General features: G+C 39.2%; 1 protein-coding gene across 4 annotated transcripts in view; it reads right to left on the minus strand.

Annotated features, from left to right (window-relative positions):
- The window catches only part of ANO5 (anoctamin 5), a 62,653-nt gene that overhangs the window by 15,914 nt on the left and 28,643 nt on the right, over window positions 1-18,096 (minus strand). For all 4 annotated transcript variants that reach the window (XM_040609727.1, XM_040609729.1, XM_040609728.1 and 1 more), the window contains 9 exons: window positions 17,978-18,091; window positions 11,685-11,753; window positions 10,282-10,566; window positions 9,815-9,928; window positions 7,615-7,730; window positions 6,670-6,804; window positions 5,361-5,466; window positions 5,211-5,271; window positions 3,436-3,587 (listed from right to left, as the gene is read on the minus strand). In XM_040609727.1, the coding sequence (XP_040465661.1) occupies window positions 3,436-3,587; window positions 5,211-5,271; window positions 5,361-5,466; window positions 6,670-6,804; window positions 7,615-7,730; window positions 9,815-9,928; window positions 10,282-10,566; window positions 11,685-11,753; window positions 17,978-18,091 (1,152 nt within the window). The remainder of the gene's footprint in view (window positions 1-3,435; window positions 3,588-5,210; window positions 5,272-5,360; window positions 5,467-6,669; window positions 6,805-7,614; window positions 7,731-9,814; window positions 9,929-10,281; window positions 10,567-11,684; window positions 11,754-17,977; window positions 18,092-18,096) is intronic.

Here is an 18,096-nt window from a genome sequence, read left to right on the forward strand (position 1 = left end):
CCCATATAGCACATGAACAACTTTCCATGTTCGTGTAAAGTTCTCTTTTTCACAACCAATTCTAATTCCTAAAATATCAGATTACATGTGTTAAAAAAGGATTATTTAAGAACTAATGCTAGTGGAAGAAGACTCAGTAAAATATAATCTGATTTGATAAATCTTTGGGACAAGGCATCGTAGCATGCTTACACTTCTCTTGGACAAAGGGGCATCCATTACTACAGATGGGGACAATATTAAGTATATTATCAATAAGTATATTGAACTAGAAAATGCTTGTTTCGACAACAGAAGATACGGAACCTGTAAAATGGTGTTGAAGGGAGTTTATTTTCTGTTGTACAGAAGTCCAGAATGTGCCAAACACACTGGTATAATGTGGTGTAATTATGCTGAACACAGTTGCTGCCCTGAGCTGTATGTTTCTCCCTGGCACCACCATGCAGGTGCAATTGTTCTACAAGCGTTGTTTCTTGATGGCGACACCCCTCAGTCAATCAGCATGCTCAGACCACCCTGATTTCGTTTGAAGTGTAACGTGCTATTCTCCCAGGAGAGACACACTGCCTGTATCTGCCTCAGTATACTTACTACACGCAATTACCAATACTGTAGTCTCAAGTCACAAGTTTTCTGATGATAACAGTTAAAGGCTCTATTAACAGACCTATAAAAACCAGCTGCAGATAAGATACAAGCATAGATATCAGATGGCTTTACAGAAGCTCATAACATTTTATCCCTGTTTTGTATTAACAAATAAGACATACATTCTGTATTAAGAACAAATGTTTCACATATTCTAGGCTATTCAACAAGTTTTCTACTTTAGAACTGTAGGCACTAATGTGCAATGACAGAGCTCAAGTATAAATGGAATGCTTCATTATTTATGTAAATTACAATTGTACTGTAATCAGCAAAACCAGATTTTAGCCATGACCTAACCAGATATATTAGCACCACGAGCAAATGAGGTGTTAATTAAAGCCTCAAGATGGGCAATTTCTGTTTCAGTGCATGTAGAACTTTGAATCACAGCCACGAATAATGAGGAAATAATTTTAAGAGTGAAACAAAGCCAGCCTTGGGACGCAAGAAACTCAGTGACCCGTGTCCATATTACCTTATCAGTCTGCAGAACTAACTCATTTGGAAGCACTGTCCTTTCATGTGTTCAGTATTGCACATTAGATAATGAAAGGAAATTGCACTACCGTGTGGCTAACCTGTACGGTTTGCTGCAACTGCATATTGGTAAGGATCACTGCTAAACCCTGCCACACAAAAGCTTCTGAAAATCCACCAAGGTAATAAACTGATGTCTCATAAAATAAAGGATTGTACAGTCATTGCATTTTCATGGTAATTGTTGATGCCTGCTTAGAAAGCACAGAGCAGCGCAGTATCTCACTCTGAGGTAAGAAAAATGCACTAAGGTCCAATTTCTGTTTTCTAAATGAAGTCCAAATAAACCATTCTACCTAAGACATCTGCAAGAATTTTGAGAAACAAATCTTCTCCCTCAGGACAATTATACAAATACATCTAACCCAGGCCATCTTGGGCCGTGCCCTGCTCCAGCTGATTCCCCTCGCCAGACGGCAGGTTGTGGTCCATGCTGTACCTAACCACTGTCGGAGTCAGCCCATGACTTCCCCGTCCTGGCACCTTACCCTCTGCTGCAGCCCGGTACTTCAGAGCACACAGGGGCCGTGAACTGCCCGTGTCACTTCCCCCTGCTCCCTCCTTCAACTGCGGCAGAACCGCCGTGGTTTAGCTGGTTTTGGTCACTGTGCAGCCACATAAGAAAGGGGAGGTTTTGCACCTGAGCGTACACAGGGATGCAAGCTAGCAAACAACACACAACAGGCAGGTATCTGTTTTCAATTAGCAAAACTAGCTAATGAAAAATTGATTTACCTGAAACTGTTTTCCTGAGCATGCAGAAATCAGTATCTCAGCAGAGCTACATTCAAAATCATGGCTCATGGTTATCAAAGATCTCTGTGTAATCTGTACAGCGTACAAGTTACAGGTTTACGAAGAACTGCATTAACGCTGTATGTGCAGAAGGGGAAGGAGCGACAGAAAAACTTTTTCTCACAAGAGATACCATTACTGTATAGGTTTCCTGCTAATTAAGGAGACAAGCCCTGAAAGACAGGGCTACTCTTATATAACAATGATTCTCCCCATGTTCTGGCCAAGCTTGTATTTCTTTTCTGTTACCAAAGTGTACTTAATGACTAGTGAAAATAAGTCATTTATAGCATGAGGAAGACTGATTTAAAAATACATCAAATTGAGGTGGTAGATGTTGTATTGCAACGTAACCATCTGATACTTAAACTTGTCAAATAAATCCTACCTAAATTAAATTTAAAGACAGACAATTAATTCTAGTAAGTATTTATATAGAGCACTTAACAGAGTTAAATAGCGTGGTTAATTGTATCTCAATTAGATTTCAGACAAAGGGCTGCAGCAACCTTCATCTCTCTAGCATTCCCCAAAGCGGTTGTATCAGAAGTAAAAGCACTGCTAGTCCCACTATGGTATCTTCAGATCAAGACAACTGCTTCTGCATATGTTATATGCATATGCATATATATGTATAGGGATGAGAATGTGTGCTTTTAAAGGTGTGAAGATTTCAGAGACTGCTACCTTGAGATGTGAAGGACAAAGATGGTGTTAGCCAAGTGAAAGCTTCAAACTTTCCCTTTGTATTCCTGATTTAATGTTTCAGTTTCCAATGGAAATTAAAAGCAGAGGATAACCGAAGTTATGCACACACCCCAGAGGCAACCCCCCCATTTCTCATTTATTCTGTGTCAAAAGCCTAGATAACAAAATACATCTGCAGAAGAGAGCCATGGGCCAAGAGGTGGGGCATGCCTGTCACCTGCAGGAGGCCATCGTGCTGATGGCTTCCACTCACTGCTACCTTCAGACTGGAAAGCAGGACACCCACCCCGCAATGGCTGTGCCAGGGTAAACAGACCCCTGGATTTACTGACGCTAGCACAGCTATGCTGCTTTCAGCAGGTGAAGTGTTTACCTCTGATGCCAGTCAAAGGGCACACACCTCAGCACTCATCAACTGGATGCCTTCAGCAAGAAAACCGTGTGTTACCAAATTCTGCTTTGATATTCAATGCAATCTGTTGTGTTCAGTGAGGGTGTGGTTGGTATCACGTTCTACACATTTCAGCCAAACTCCCTGCTGTCACAGACACTGCTCCGTGGAGATGGAAGAGCTGAGGGCCTGCCCTGCTCCAATGTAAACGCAGTATTGCTTAACGTGTGTCACACAAATCTTTACCTAGCCATGAGATACAGACTTGTTCCTGAGACAGAACTCACACATTACCAAAATTTCAGTGCACAATTACATTTGCATGCATGTCAAGCCAGCACGCTCGTTACCTGAGTTACAGGATTCTTCTTTTTTTGGGTACATTTTGCCTCATACTCAGGCCTCAGCTGGAGTTGTTGCTGTTCTTCTTCAAAATCAACCAAATCCCACTCATATTTCAGTCTAGCTTGGCGTCTCTTCCAAAACTCCAAGAAAAGCGTAACTGCAATATGTTACAACACAGTTAAGGGAGAAATTAACATGTTTACGAACCAAGTTAAACTTACTTCTGCACTGGCTTCTATTTTGTGGTCTATTGCTTACCCTCACAGTGTGACCCATCTGTTTTTGACTACCTATTAACAGTTCACAGCCAAGACCATAATATGGATTAAGTAACTTATTAGCTAACTGAACTTCCAAAGTGGATGACAAGAGAGATGCCAAGACAGGATACGAGCATTTCCATGGTTGCAACAACCATGTTCAATTACAGTTTAACTACTTTTCATACGCAAATAGAAAAACGGAATTAACAAAGGAACGTGATAATTCAACCAATTGCTTGTGTATAAACCTGTAACACATGGACAACTATTAAAATAAGCAGAAATGTTTTCAAGTAGTAAGTTTGAAGATTTCTGTTGCTTTTTGATGATTATTTGATATGACAGTCATTTTAAAGACAGCGAATATCTGATGCTTTTCATATGATCAAGAATGAGGCTGGCTTAAGGCATTTTTAAAACACTAGAGGGAACTATTTCATACATAAACCAAAAAACTATAAATGTTATAATACTATATAACATTTACAAAGCCCTCTATAAATTACTTTAACATGTAAACCTTTAGTAATCTGATTGTTCTTGTTTGAACTGGAGAGGCTTTACAGTTTTACACAAAGACAGGAAAGCTTATCTTCTGCAGTTCCAAAATCTTTTGCTGGTACTTCCTGAATGACTAATCCCTGTCACTCAAACACTAGTGCTTAAAACCAAGGAAACTTTAGTAAACAATCATACAACATCATCCGCTTTGATTTTTTTTTTTTTTCTGAGAATTCTCCATGAAAAATGTTAGTAGCTAGATCATGCAACAAAAAATACACAAACAGATTTTCTATTAGCACACGGATGTCTGTGTGCTAACAAAGTAGCTATAGTCTAACCGAAGAGTTAATCAGGATATTTCACACAACTGGTATGAAACAGGATACAAGGTATTTCAAGAAATAAGAAACAATAACTACAATATCCTGCATCTATGAACCTTCACAGACTTCAGGAACATGTATTCAAGACAGTACGATCTTAAGCCTGAACAAGTATCGCATGGAGTGAAACCATGCTCATAGACAGAGTCAGGAAATCCACCTATTTCTGCATCATCAAAACATACTACAATGTATGAACTTCTTTGGAATAAAAGCCAAATAATTGTCATTCTAAAAGCACTGCTAATAAAGTGGTAGTGACAGACCACCATCCAGTGAAAGGCCTCTGCTCCCTCACAGGGACACTGATAATGTGCAGGGCTTAGTAGAGAGGATTCTTATAAGGACTGCATAAGGTCAGACTGCTCCATCTTAGGTTACGAAGGAAAGGAACAAATGTTAGTAGTTAAGAGTATGCAATGCTATGATATCCTAGATATCTGCTGGGTTTTGTTTGGGCTTTTTTTTACTCTGTAAATTCCTATTATTTTTACTCTTTTATCACTTTTGCATCTGTGGCAGGATATTATAGCAAAGTCATTATTCCCTTTCTTCCCACTTCCAGCGTCCCTCAGCAGTTTGGCCAAGATCTCCTTATTGCTTGACATAAATCTTACCAGATGTACTCACCCCATATGCCCATGAAAATGGCAAAAAAAAGAGTTGCCACGTTGTCAAACAAATGGGAATACTGTAACAGAATACACAGGAACAAATCAGTACCAAACCAGCTTTCAGTACGAACAAAAATGAGAAGTGGCTGGAGAACCAGATACAGACCTCTGAGGATGCACAGGTGGTGTTCAGCCTCCAGTACTCACACTCTCGGTCACAAAGAGGGCACATGATGATCTCTCCTCCAATTGCAGGGTCACAGATTTCTTTGCTGAGGAGGAAAACACTGTACAGTATCTGTTTGCACAGCATCTTAAGAGCTGCTATAAGAAATTTTTTTTTTGAAAAGTAAATTACAAGGTTCATTTGTTCAAAGCTCAGCATTTGCAGCTTCACAAAGAAGATGCCAAGTCCTATCACATTCACCAGTGGAAACCTGTGGCTGGTCAGGGCAAGTCAAGAAACGTAGCAGTTGCCAGAAGGAGAACTAGCAGCTCACTTGGTGTGGGCTTTCTGATTCTATCAGTAACAAATCACAAGTCTCCAAGGAGCTGTACTGCACCTGCACTGCTTCCGGGTGAGATATAAACCATCTTATTTCTCATGAGGTTAGTAATGGGTTCAAAACACCTTTTCTAAAAGCAGAGGTGTTAATTCAGCTTTCCTATCTACAGTAAAATGTGCTACTTAAATTCCACTACTACAGTGGGCTAAGTTCTCAATCCTACAGTAGTCCTCTAATATCCAGAGAAATATGAACATGTATAGCAGTATTCCTATATGAATTCTGACCCTAGCTAAAATCAAAGTCTCAAAATTACATTATTCAATAGAATGGCTGAGAGTTTTAACCTGTTATTCACCTTTAACGGTTAAAATTTCCTGGAAGCCTTCTCACAAAAAACAGTGAGCAATGAAATGTCAACCCTCTTCCCCACCAAACCCCTGAATACAGTAAATCTTGGGACCCTTGAAGAAACAAATACAATGCTTATTTAAAAAGAAGCAAACTCTGGCTTCCGAGGTACCCGATCACTCTTTGATGGAAGAACACTGCTGCTCTGTCCTGTACTCATGTTTCTGGTAGTTAGTACAAACGATGACGTACACAAAATGGTCAACAGACTACTCCATAAGACAGATTAAAATAGAAAAGCTTAAGGCAATAATAAACACTTGAAACAAACAATTCTGAGATGTCAGTGGTACTCTTAAGACTTTATGTATTGCAGGTACTCCAATATAAAAAGCTATTGCCAAATGGCAATAAAATACTGCTTTTCACCTACAAATTGTCTGACTAATTAATAGTCACAAGTTCTGCATTAGCTGTCCACCACCATTTTAGTTAAAGATAGCTGAAGAACAAATTCGTCAGCTCTGACAAGCTTTAAAATCTTGTTACTTGCTTTTCTTTCTACATTGCTTAGCTTTTCCCATTTTAAGTCCAGGAGATTTTCAACATTACACTCACCTGCTCATATTTTCATCCATTGTAAACAAGCCATAAAGAAAACAGATTAAGCCAACTACTGCTGCAAGGAATAACATCTCAGTGTAAAATCCTAGCCAGGCAAAATAGATCCCAATCTTCTCACCATAGTACTTCCTGAATGAAAAAAAAAAAAAATAATTGCAATTAATAGGAATACAAAACAAACTTTAAGATTGCAATAGAGCAAACTGGCCAGAGTCAAAATGAAGCACTTGGCAAAATTCTCATTTAGCAGAAGAGTAAATACATTGATGTACACTGGAAAAATGAGATCTGAAGCTAGCTGTGAGAAGTTACACAAGCTGAATAAACAAAATACGTGGCCTCTTCTGACTCTTTTTTTTCCTCCCAGCAGAAGCTCTAGTGCAAAAAAAGTCTATAAAAAAACCACTCTCCTTCCCACAGAATAATATAAACAAAGATTAACTTTTTGATTTCCCAAGGAGTTATACCAATTATACAGTTCTGATTATGTTGTTAGAACGAAAGGGTAATTCACAGAAATACAACTGGTTGTGTACAGGGCAACTGGAGCCTGTGAATAAACGAACGTTTTTGTTGTATCATATGAGCTGAATCAAAGAGATCTCGGGTAAGGTCAGTTTAAAACTGGGTTCAGTACTGAATTAAGAGACAGGCTTCAAAATGGATTCTATCAGTGTTTTTTCATGTCTATGTCAAAATTCCAGAATTAAAAATAAATCTTTAAAAATTGTGGCAAATACTGGTTATAAAATGCAAGGTATTCTACATAGGTGTTCCTTTATAGCTGAATTATCTGTAATGTACCTGACCCCAGGAGCACTGGCTAGATTGAAAGATGCTGCTGAGAAAACCATTTTTCCAGCTGCTAGTAAAAACCTCTGGTGGGTCGTATTACAGTGAAAACCAAGAAAACATAATAAAACACAGTCAGCATTTTACCTGATAAGGTCCAAAGGCTGTTCTTTGTAGAACCGCAAGAAACGGGCCCACTCCATGTACAGCGTATACCTCTCATTGTCACAGTTCGGATCGTTTGCCTTTTTCCAGTACTGGCACTGCGAGCAAATCAGAGTAAAGCCAAAACAGCTCATCGACAGACTCAAATACTACATTGAAAGAAAAAATATTAATGATGATGCATCCCTCTTAAGATTGCGCCAATGAAACTGATTTGAATTTCAAAGTTAGCACTCTACTTCACCGCTTTATTTAAGTAGAACCCTTTTTTATATGTGTAATGTTTTAAGTAACATACATTTTCAGAAAACATGTATCCGTCTTAGACATTAAGTTCGTCTGTACTGTAACCACATTATGTTGCGTTACACCAGTGTTGTGGTGGTAGAACATACTCATTTGCACTGGTAAATTACTGCAGTGAATGGTTTGTTCCTTCACACTGGTGTAGCATATGCAATTGCAGAAGTTCAAGCTTCCCTGAAGTAGAAACCACTATTTTACTCGAGTAAAAATAATGCAGATTTAAATCCTGTTCTCTGTACTTCAGTCTCATTGCAAATTGCACAGCCAAAAGCATTTTACTGAGAGATGTAAACCAGGGGATATAAATTAAGTTTCCTGACTCCAGCCATAGCACTATATATACTCCATGCTGTGGCTTCTCAAACTGTAAGGCAAAGACATGTAAAATTAAATTGTGACACTAATTAACTTCAGTAGTTAATCACCATCATGTATCTACCTGTCAAACAATAAGAAAATTTTGGAACTTCATCAGTTTCCTAGAAATTGAACAGCACAAAATAACCACAGTTTCTGACAGCTCTTGTGATTTTATTTGGTGTTGCAGAACTCTGCCTTTACAAATATTTGGCTATGTCAAATATTCAGCCTGATCTTGGGTTTTCCTTTTTTTCTGAACGTCTCTAAATCACAAAGAAAAGCACGAAAATTGGTTTCTAAATGGAAATCAAACAGCCTAAAGCTTACCATTTAAAAATATTTTAAAAGATTAAATAGTTATTCTTTAGACAATGATCTGTGAATCTGTCTCATGATTTTTGGAATTTTTTTCATATGATTTCTTAACATTTATGGTTGGTTGTACTTGTATAGAATAGATTCTTGTACAACTGTTTTTTATTATCTGTGGGTTTGGTAGTTCCAATAGTACAAAGTACTTTCCAGCTTAGACTAGTCTTCTACAGTGTAGAGACTGATCAGCTGAACTTCCCCCTGAAAACCTAAAAAGTTCATCTGTTTCTTTTCATTCTCTAAGGAAGGAAAAAATTTTAAAAACATTTAAAATATGTATCTATATAAAGTTTTTAAAAATACCTTTTGGTAGAATTCACAAATATAAATAAGCAATTTAAGGTCTCTAAAGCATTGTGAGAGATCTGAAATAACTATTAAAAACAAGCAGAGAAATTAAGATTTAAGCAACCACTTAAAAACAATATTCAGAAGAAAAATAAAAAAAGAAATATGAGAAACCCCTGTAAAATACAGTAACCCATCTCTCTCTTGTTTTCTCCAAGGGATTTCAGGGTCAAATCCACATACATTGCACTAAAAAATTGACCCTACAGTATTTACCATCCTTATCACACTTCCAATATTTGCAGTTGCTCAAAGCTCACTAGGAGACTGACAAGCAATCACCCCACACTGAACACGAGGGCTCACGCAACTCATCTGACTTCAGTCCAAACATGGTATGATCCCAAAAGTATTTATCTAACTACAGGTAGTATGCACTACTGTGTAACTACAACATACGTATGTACACACCCTGTATACACACACACTGCCGAATGAATGCATCTACAGTAGGCATTCACTCCTTATTATAATCTTTCGAATGTGCTATTGGATAATCTGTACCATAGACATTATAGGAATATACTATGGAATAAGTCTCTTAACAAACTGTGTGACTGACACATCAGTATATCCTACAAACTCATCCACAGGAAGAAACATTTCAGCACAAACATCAAAGCCAAACAGGAGGGCTGGCAGATACATCTTGTGTATCATCAACAACAATCTATGTCTGGGACAAATGGAAGGTTTGAGCACATTTTCATTTCTGCTGGAAACAGCAAATGTCATAGTAGGTAAAAGAGAAAAACATTTGGAAATGCTCAAGGGACCAGAAAGCTAAAATACTTACATCATGAAGAGGGTATGCAGCTGAATAGGTGCCATTATTTAGCAGTCTCTTAATCCCGAATTTTTTTTTCCCTTCTTCTGTTCCATATGGGCAACGTGTAAGAATATAATTAACCTGTGATTCAAACACAGAATTCAGACCTTTCCTGCTTTACGGCCATTTAACAAAAACCTAGAATGGTTGTGCACTGCGTGTAATCTGCAGGAACAAGACACAAAGGCAAAAAGCATTTCTCCAGAAGGCCCTACCTGTACGAGACCGCTGAGCGGACACTTACCTTGTAGACATCCAGAAGATCCATTACAACAAATATTATTCTAGATTTCTAGTAAAGATGTCCAGACACCTACGCTCCCTCATATTTACCCATGGATATCACAGTTTATATACTCCTTCCTCATATAAATATTCCAACAGGACCATGTAAATCCCCATGTAAATATAAAGTAGGCAAATTCACTACGTACTATTCTGTTTCTCATGGATGGTGAGAAGAAAGTGCTCTCATCATTAATGAGGTACAGCTCCTGCTTCTCCTTGCTGAACGGTGCTGTGAAATAGTCTGGTTCAGGGTGCATCACCTCCTTGGGAAGCCTGAGCGGTGCAAGCATACAGTCCAGGGGGTTCTCCACCATTGAGGGAATGTCATTTTCTTTGATCGGAACTTTAATGTTCAGCACTTCTGCATACGTGATCAGAACCTCCCACGGGGCATGGATCTTGACAAAATAAATCTTGCCATCTTCGGATTCCTGCCCCAGGAAAGGTAAATCAGACATCAAACTAAACTGTGTTTTACGGCAAGATTTATAAAAATAGTTGTTATACAAAATGTATTGCCTTTTACATACTTCTGAAAGCTTTCTTTAAAAAAAAAAAAGAAGGGGAGGTAGGGGGATTTTTTTGTGTGTGGGTATATATAAATATTTTATTATTATTATTATTATTACGTATCTCTGAGTGCATTGGAAACACCAGGGTTTGCAATGCAGGGCTGGCCACCTGGCAGCCCGCGCATCCTGCAGGCCGCCGTGCTGGACTGTCAAGTTGTTCCCTGTCCTGGAGGCGGCAGTTTTCATCCAGCAGATCAGAGATTACGAACGTCCTTGCAAAAAGGATTTGCCAACAAGAGCCAAGATCCGTTACAGCCTCACACCTATAATAAGGAATAATCTTATCATAGGCCTCACCCAACAGTGCATGTTCTTCTAGCGTCCCTTTTCACACGCAGGAGAACACAGCGATCCAAGTATTTCTAACGTGTTGCTCAGTGAATCCCCATCTACGGATGTTATAGAATCTGAACCTCATCAGGGCTTTGCCCCACTCGGGCAGAAAAAAAGAGCATGCTGACTGAGGAAGTCCGCGTCCCGTGTTCTCCAATTATTAAACAAAACAGTAACACTAATCAAACATCCTCAAGTTGTTCCACCAGGGTCCTTCCTCAACATGACAACATCCAGCGGGCATACGCTAATCCATTCACTGACTTCCAAACATGTTACCAGTTGCTAGGAGGGATTAAATTCAGCTGTGAGCATACTTCCCATTGACATGGGTTTAAATTAAGTCACCACTGTTTTGGAACTGCTTTCTTTTTGTGCTGAAATCAAAAGCCATCACTTCCTCCTGATTCAAAATTACTTTGCTTCCACAATTCTTATGAACATATCTGGAAAAATAAACACATTAAGCTTGTTTCACCTAAATTAGTCATACTCCGCTGGAACCCGCTAGAATAATATATAATTCTTCTCAAAGAAACAAAGTGGTATACATTAATTAGTAATTTGCAGGTCTATTTCTTTGGTCCTGATTTTTCTGGGGTTTGGGGGTTTTTTTGGTTGTTGGTTTGGTTTGGTTTTTTTACCTTCTTGTCTTCTGTTTCTAGTTCTAAACCAGCCTTTTGCAGATTGCTCTCAAATTCTCTTCTTCTTTCCTGAAGAGAAATAAACACATTTTATTAACTGATGAAGTCAGCAACTAACTGATCACTTACTGAAGACTTCACTGAGTTACGGAGTTTCACTCCTCCTAACTGCCCTGATGACAACCCCTTAATGCCATGTGACCTTTGTAAAAGAAAGCAGACCAACAGACAAAAACCAGCTGATGCACACCCTGCCGCTGCTGAGTGTGGGCCAGCCTAGTGAGGACAACACGTCGGGAACTGCACTGAAACAGGAAACCTATTTGTTAGGAATAGGCTCAAAACCTGTGCAATCTTGTTAACCAGCCAAGTAGACGAAGTCATGCATCTTGAGCATTTCTGACTCATCAGGAGGCGGTGTCTGTGGTCTGTTACCGTTCAAGTTTAGCTATAATTTTAAGAGAAGGTTAAAACTAGATGAAAAAATCTGGAAGCATGTGGTAGGCTGACCGCGTATAGTGATGTCTATTTAGCAGTTTAATAATCATGCCCGATACAGATGTTCAGGTACTGATTACAGACAGTTCAGTGTGCTTCACAAACAACGGAACTGTAAAACTAGGTTAAGACTAACAAGTCATCTCGTGTAAGCTTACATATGTGCGGCTTGCATAAAGTCAGTGTAGATTCCTTACAGACATAAATGAACCTGCCTGTGGCAGTGAACAGTGGTTGCATGACCTCGGTAAATTTGAGACTCTCCTTGAACTTTGTATTTTGCCAAGTAATTCCTAGGTGGTGTCTTCAGGTAAGAACATTTTCTTCCCCTTCTTCTCTGCAGAATTTTTGCTCCTATTGGGAGACTGAATTAATTTCCTTTTAATTACATAACATTTGCTGAAGAATTGCCAGAATAACTACCAGTTAAACTAAATAATGTCTTAGCCTCTTCAGAATGCACTACCCTAGACTACTGATTTATTTCTAGCTAAAACCTGCAGTGCTGTGTAATGTTTTCTCTACTGAAAAGTCTTACATGACACTTTTCAAACACACTGTAGTTTTCAGCCAATTTTTTTTTCCTGCATGTCTGTGAGGAGCAGGCTATCCTATTTGCATTTCAGTTTGCATAAACTACTTGGATAAATGAATACAGACTGAAGAGTAGCTTTCAGGGCCCTTAAATCTACGTTAAGATGTATTGATATATTTTCCTGTGTTAACAGCCTTGCATTTTTACCTGTCACATCTGATTTTCTAAACGTTATTAGATATTAAATTAGACGCTGGCCTAAATAAACTTGCAAATGTGATAATTCCCGAGTTCTAGCACATGCTGGGGGCAGATGCAATCCCATGCACTATTTTTTAATTCACCCATCCCACAAACCTGCCTACAAACACACCACAGCACTCATTTGCAGACCTGCTCGTCTAATAGAGAACAATACAATTAAAAGGTGATTTGTGATTACATTTGCAAGTGCTACATGAAAGCTGAAATTCAAGCCTCGTATCCAAAGCTACGTGCTATTCTGGATTACATTTTCTCCAAAGAAAGCATACCGGCACGTGTTCTTTCCCCAGCAAACACTGGAGGGAGCCAAGTGAGTCAGCTCAAAGGGTTCTGTGCCACCAGACTGCTCCTCCTCTAGCTGTGCAGCTTAATAACAGACAGAGCCAAAGGGTCATCTTACTTATCTTTCCTTACTATAGACTTGGTGTGATAAATTGCAGTGCTCTAACACAAATTACGCTCATTTTCCCACCTTGCTCTCTTCCTATAAACCACCTTCTCTGAAACCATGAGAACACACCGTACTTTCTAGTCACTTAAACCAACCATTTTAAAAAGGAAATCAACGTACCCCCCTTTCCCTGCCAAATACTGGATACCTTCGTGACGCCAACAAAGGCTTAAAATGGACAAAACGTACCCTTAGAGCAGTACTGGTTTGTTTTTTGGTAGGGTTTTGTGGGTTTTTTTTTTTTTAAATATGTACTTGTAAGAAATTCAGCTTACTGTCCAAACCTAGAAAGCTAGACCTGGTGCATAAATTTGTGACACCACCGTAAATGCCACTCTGCAGTCACAGAAGGAAGCGGGAAGCAACCTAAGTAATCACATTAGTGAAGACCAGTAATAGCAGCCTAATGCCCTTCCTCGCATTTTAAGTACAGTTCTTAAGCCTCTCCAAAGCACCTGCACAAGGGTGAAACCGTGTTTTCCAAGACCGCTGTGGCCTGTACAGGGAAGAGGCCAGCAGAGCATTCACCTCTGCAAACACTACTGTGGATATCCCACACACCTTTACAGAGTAACTTTACTGTCTGTGTATGCTTGGCTGTAACAAACCATCCTGATAAGATTAAGAAAGCCAGATCCAAAGTCCAGCGGTACTAACATGCCCAATGCAGATGCAACACTGCATAATTAGGTACCGAAGACAGACAACTGATAAAAACCTGTTCCTTGATAACAATGTAATTAGTGCTAGTGACAACATTCCATAAACAGGAGAATAAAATAATTTTAAGTTTAGAACATACTATTCCCGAAACTAACTCTTCCTCCTCGCTTTCCCCCTTCCTTTAGGAAGGGAGCGCCAAGCTTACAAAAACCTTTTACATATCAAGATACTTGAGCTGCTTCTAACTACAGTCACACGTAGGATATTGGGAAACAAATATGGCCTTTAGGAATAATGCCATGGTACTTCAAAGCATAAAGAACTCTGCTGTACCCTAAGAAAACACAACTCACTTCACAGAACTAACATAGCTGGGCTCAGTTTGAGCTCAGGTTGCTCACACAGCTTGCTAGCAAGAACATTCTAGGTGAGATGAAGCCTGTGTAGATAATGCCTCTTGTGCTCTCACCTGGCTGCAGCCACAAGAGCGGGCAGCTGATGAGACAAATGAGATGAACTGCCCTAACTGCAGCACCACAGGGACTGCCCACATGCCCTCCACTTTGCAGGAGATGCCAAACACCTGCCTTCTGCACATACCAGCAGCATGCAGAGGTGCCCAGTTCGGATCAAGCCCAGTTTTCAGCTGCTCCTGCAGGGCTGGGGACACAGCTTCTCACAGTCAGCAGCCTAACTGCCTGCAGCAGGAGCAACAAGCATCTGATTTTTTGTTGCCCCTGGCTCCCTAACATTGGGCTATCTGGTGCCTGTTAGAAAGCAGAAGTTTCTGTCTCAGCTGATGAGAAGTGGGAAAGGGCTAGATAAAATTTCTTTCTGTACCTCCACGACCCACTAGGGTCAGGGGGACTTTGCTTCCAGTAAACACAGGAACAAGTTACTTTGCACAGAGAACCCAGAGTCCTAATGCTCTGGAGTTTCTTTTGAAGAAATACACTTATGGACAAATAAAGATCATGCCCTGATAATACTTGAGTAATTCGTTTGGTATTTTTAAAAATTGTTATTTTTTTTCACATGTTCACATGTATTTCACATGTGGGTAAAATACTTCCACTTGTCTACTAGACGCTTAGAGGAAAAATGTAAAGAGACTTGGCGGAAGAAATGTGAAGTATTGTCTCACCAAAATATAATCCTCATTTTTATTTGGAGAGACTTTGTGGTTAGGATTCATTCATGCAGCTTAGAGAAGGCAAGTTCAAAACAGTGTTTTAAGCTGGAAAGCTTCTGGAGAACATCAAAGAAGTTAATGCATTTGTTCTGCATGAAGCTAAGGGGGAGAATATGAACAGACCATCCTTTCATCTGTATCAGGGCTATGCTGAAACACAGAAAGAAGTTATTCATCCCTTTCTTAGGACGCAGAATAAAGCCGTTTCCTTGAGACAAGAAAACAAAACCCTCTGTCACAATTGTTGATCTCTTCCTATGAACGTTTCTATTCCTGGCTGTTTCATTTCGCTGTGTCATCGTACTACAGTGAAAGAAATTCATGTTTCCTGCCTGTGATGACTGTACAGCAGCAAGGACAGTATGCCAGATGAATTCCAAAAGCTGCAGTGCATCAGTATTTAAATCTTGTTCCCACAGACAACCGCATGGTACTTCTATGCTAAGAAGTCTGTGTTAATTTATGGGTGTATTCTTTGTACAATACAGGGCAAATTTCATTTTCTTAACAGATTCCTCAGCAACCGTGTGAAAACTGATGTGCTGTAACATTGACATCTTCCCCCCCGTCCGTTCTGAGATGGCAGAACCAACCTACAGGGCCACAGACCAAACGCCTCCTTCCAGTGGGCCATTAACTCTTTGGTGAGTAACAGACATATATGGAATCGAATCTCACAAAACTTGATGCAGATGTTCTAGACTTTTGCAAGACACGGATGTTTCTTCCTAAGTGCATTTTTACCTCAAAGAGAACCTACAATATTAGCTACTAACTCTTGGGTTCTTCCTGACATGAATCCTTCAGTCAATACTGACACCCAGGTACATGGCCTCTGGTCTGGCAGAGATTCCTGCTACCCCCTAATGACCCATAACACCATGAGAAGAAAATCGCTGCACACAATGCGAATGAGTGACTAGACCGAACATCTGGTTCATTTTCCTTCCACTGGAAAGATTACCTAAATAGTCTCCACTTCTTTTCTCATGTTGTTCAATTATGACTAATGGAAAAGTTTATTTTAAGATTTGCTTTCACATATTTTGCATGGCTATCATTCTTCTCTCTGCAGTGACTGCTCCCTTCTTTTTTACATGCATTTTGCTTTATGGGAGAAGAAGAAACCTAGCTAGGTTTACAGTCTGATGAAGAGTCAGTGTGTGTTTGAAAACACATGCCTTGACATAAACTTCTGGTACCATAGCTATAATATAACCCCTGTCTCCCAAGTAAGGCCAGCTGAGCAAAGCTCACCATGAGATACTTAAGCTGGGAAAAGCACCAAACAGAGAAAATGAGAGACTACGGCTTTTTTAAGGTAACACGAGTAAGATGCAGGGGCTGTGTTCTACACTGGATCACACTTGGATGCAAGAACAGGCAGCATGTCCTGCACGAACACAGTGCTTCCTTCATAAAGGAAGGAAAGCAGTAAGCAATTTTTTTGAACAGCCCAATCTTGCAGGTTTTGTTTAAAGGAAAGTTTTAATTACAAAACACTTTAATATGACAAGATATAGATAAGCGTTCTTTACTTCACAAACCTTTAGTTTTGATCTGATATTACCATAAGCCTCACTATAGTTAATTTCTTCAGATATCCTTATCTTTCAGAATAATATGATTACATACGAATGTCATTTTTTAGATCTCTCAATTTTATTTTTTTATTATGAACAAAGTTTGGAGATACATATTGGAGAGACTAGTTGGCAATATAACCTCTCCTGGCTCAGAAAAAAAGGCAGCAAATACAGAGAAAACAAACTAATTACAATCACTACAACTCTGCATTTTTTTTAATATTGTGTTTTATATAAAGTTTGTTGGTCTTGTCTGCATCTCATAGTACTGGATTTCTTTGAATAGCTTGAATTTACGTGTTAGTCATGTAGGACCTCAAATGGCAGTGCGAGCAAGGAACAAGTACATGTCATTTACTGATTCCATCTGACCTACTGTAGCCATTCAGGCAATCGGGTCTTGCTGGGAAGTTCAGGGATGATCTCTAACCAGCATTTTAGACAAAGCTTGTACTTTGTGCTCTGTTACATAGGAGGTCTCTTATCACAGCCACTTTAAATATCCTTCTAAAAGAATGAATACACATATGCAGAGAGCAAGTCAACCACATGGAAAAGGCTCAGAGGATATGCTGTGTTTGTTTTAATCAGAGTATATATTTAATGAAAAGTTTTAAAAGGAAAACAGCATGGATTCTTGGATCCAAAAATCTACTTCTGCTCTAAATGAAGTCAAAGGATGGGGGTGGGGGGTAAGTTATTCTTAAGTCTCATTTGGATAATGCTGTGTTTATTTAGAAGAAACATTCCTTTAAGAGTATTTACAGATATTCCCCCAAAGCCACAGCTAACTATAAGACTGTTAAACGAAGAAAGCAAAATCATTTCAATTACTTTGCACTGATTGTGTAATATACTGACCAACCCTAAGTAATGGAGAGTGATCAATACAGTAAACAAAGCCCCAAAAATATAATAAAATTGGGTCACAATGTACAACAGCAAATAACACAGAGATTTCAGTACATGGAATGGCTTTTCACACAGCTATAAAATTTTTAGCAGAGTCCTACTCCAGCTGAGTGTAGTGATTTGAAAGGCTTTGTAACTGATACACAAGTTAAATAGACAAGAATTAAGAGCACCTCAAAAAGACAAACTTACCAACTTCTTTTCCCAGTCCTTATTAAGATCATCCACATAGGAGAGAACAAAATCAATTCTCCTAACACCATCCCTGAAGAAAATAGAATCTTTGCTTTGATGTCTTTTATCAATCTGTG

The sequence above is a fragment of the Falco naumanni genome, chromosome 10 (assembly GCF_017639655.2).
Source record: "Falco naumanni isolate bFalNau1 chromosome 10, bFalNau1.pat, whole genome shotgun sequence".
Lineage (NCBI taxonomy): Eukaryota > Metazoa > Chordata > Aves > Falconiformes > Falconidae > Falco > Falco naumanni.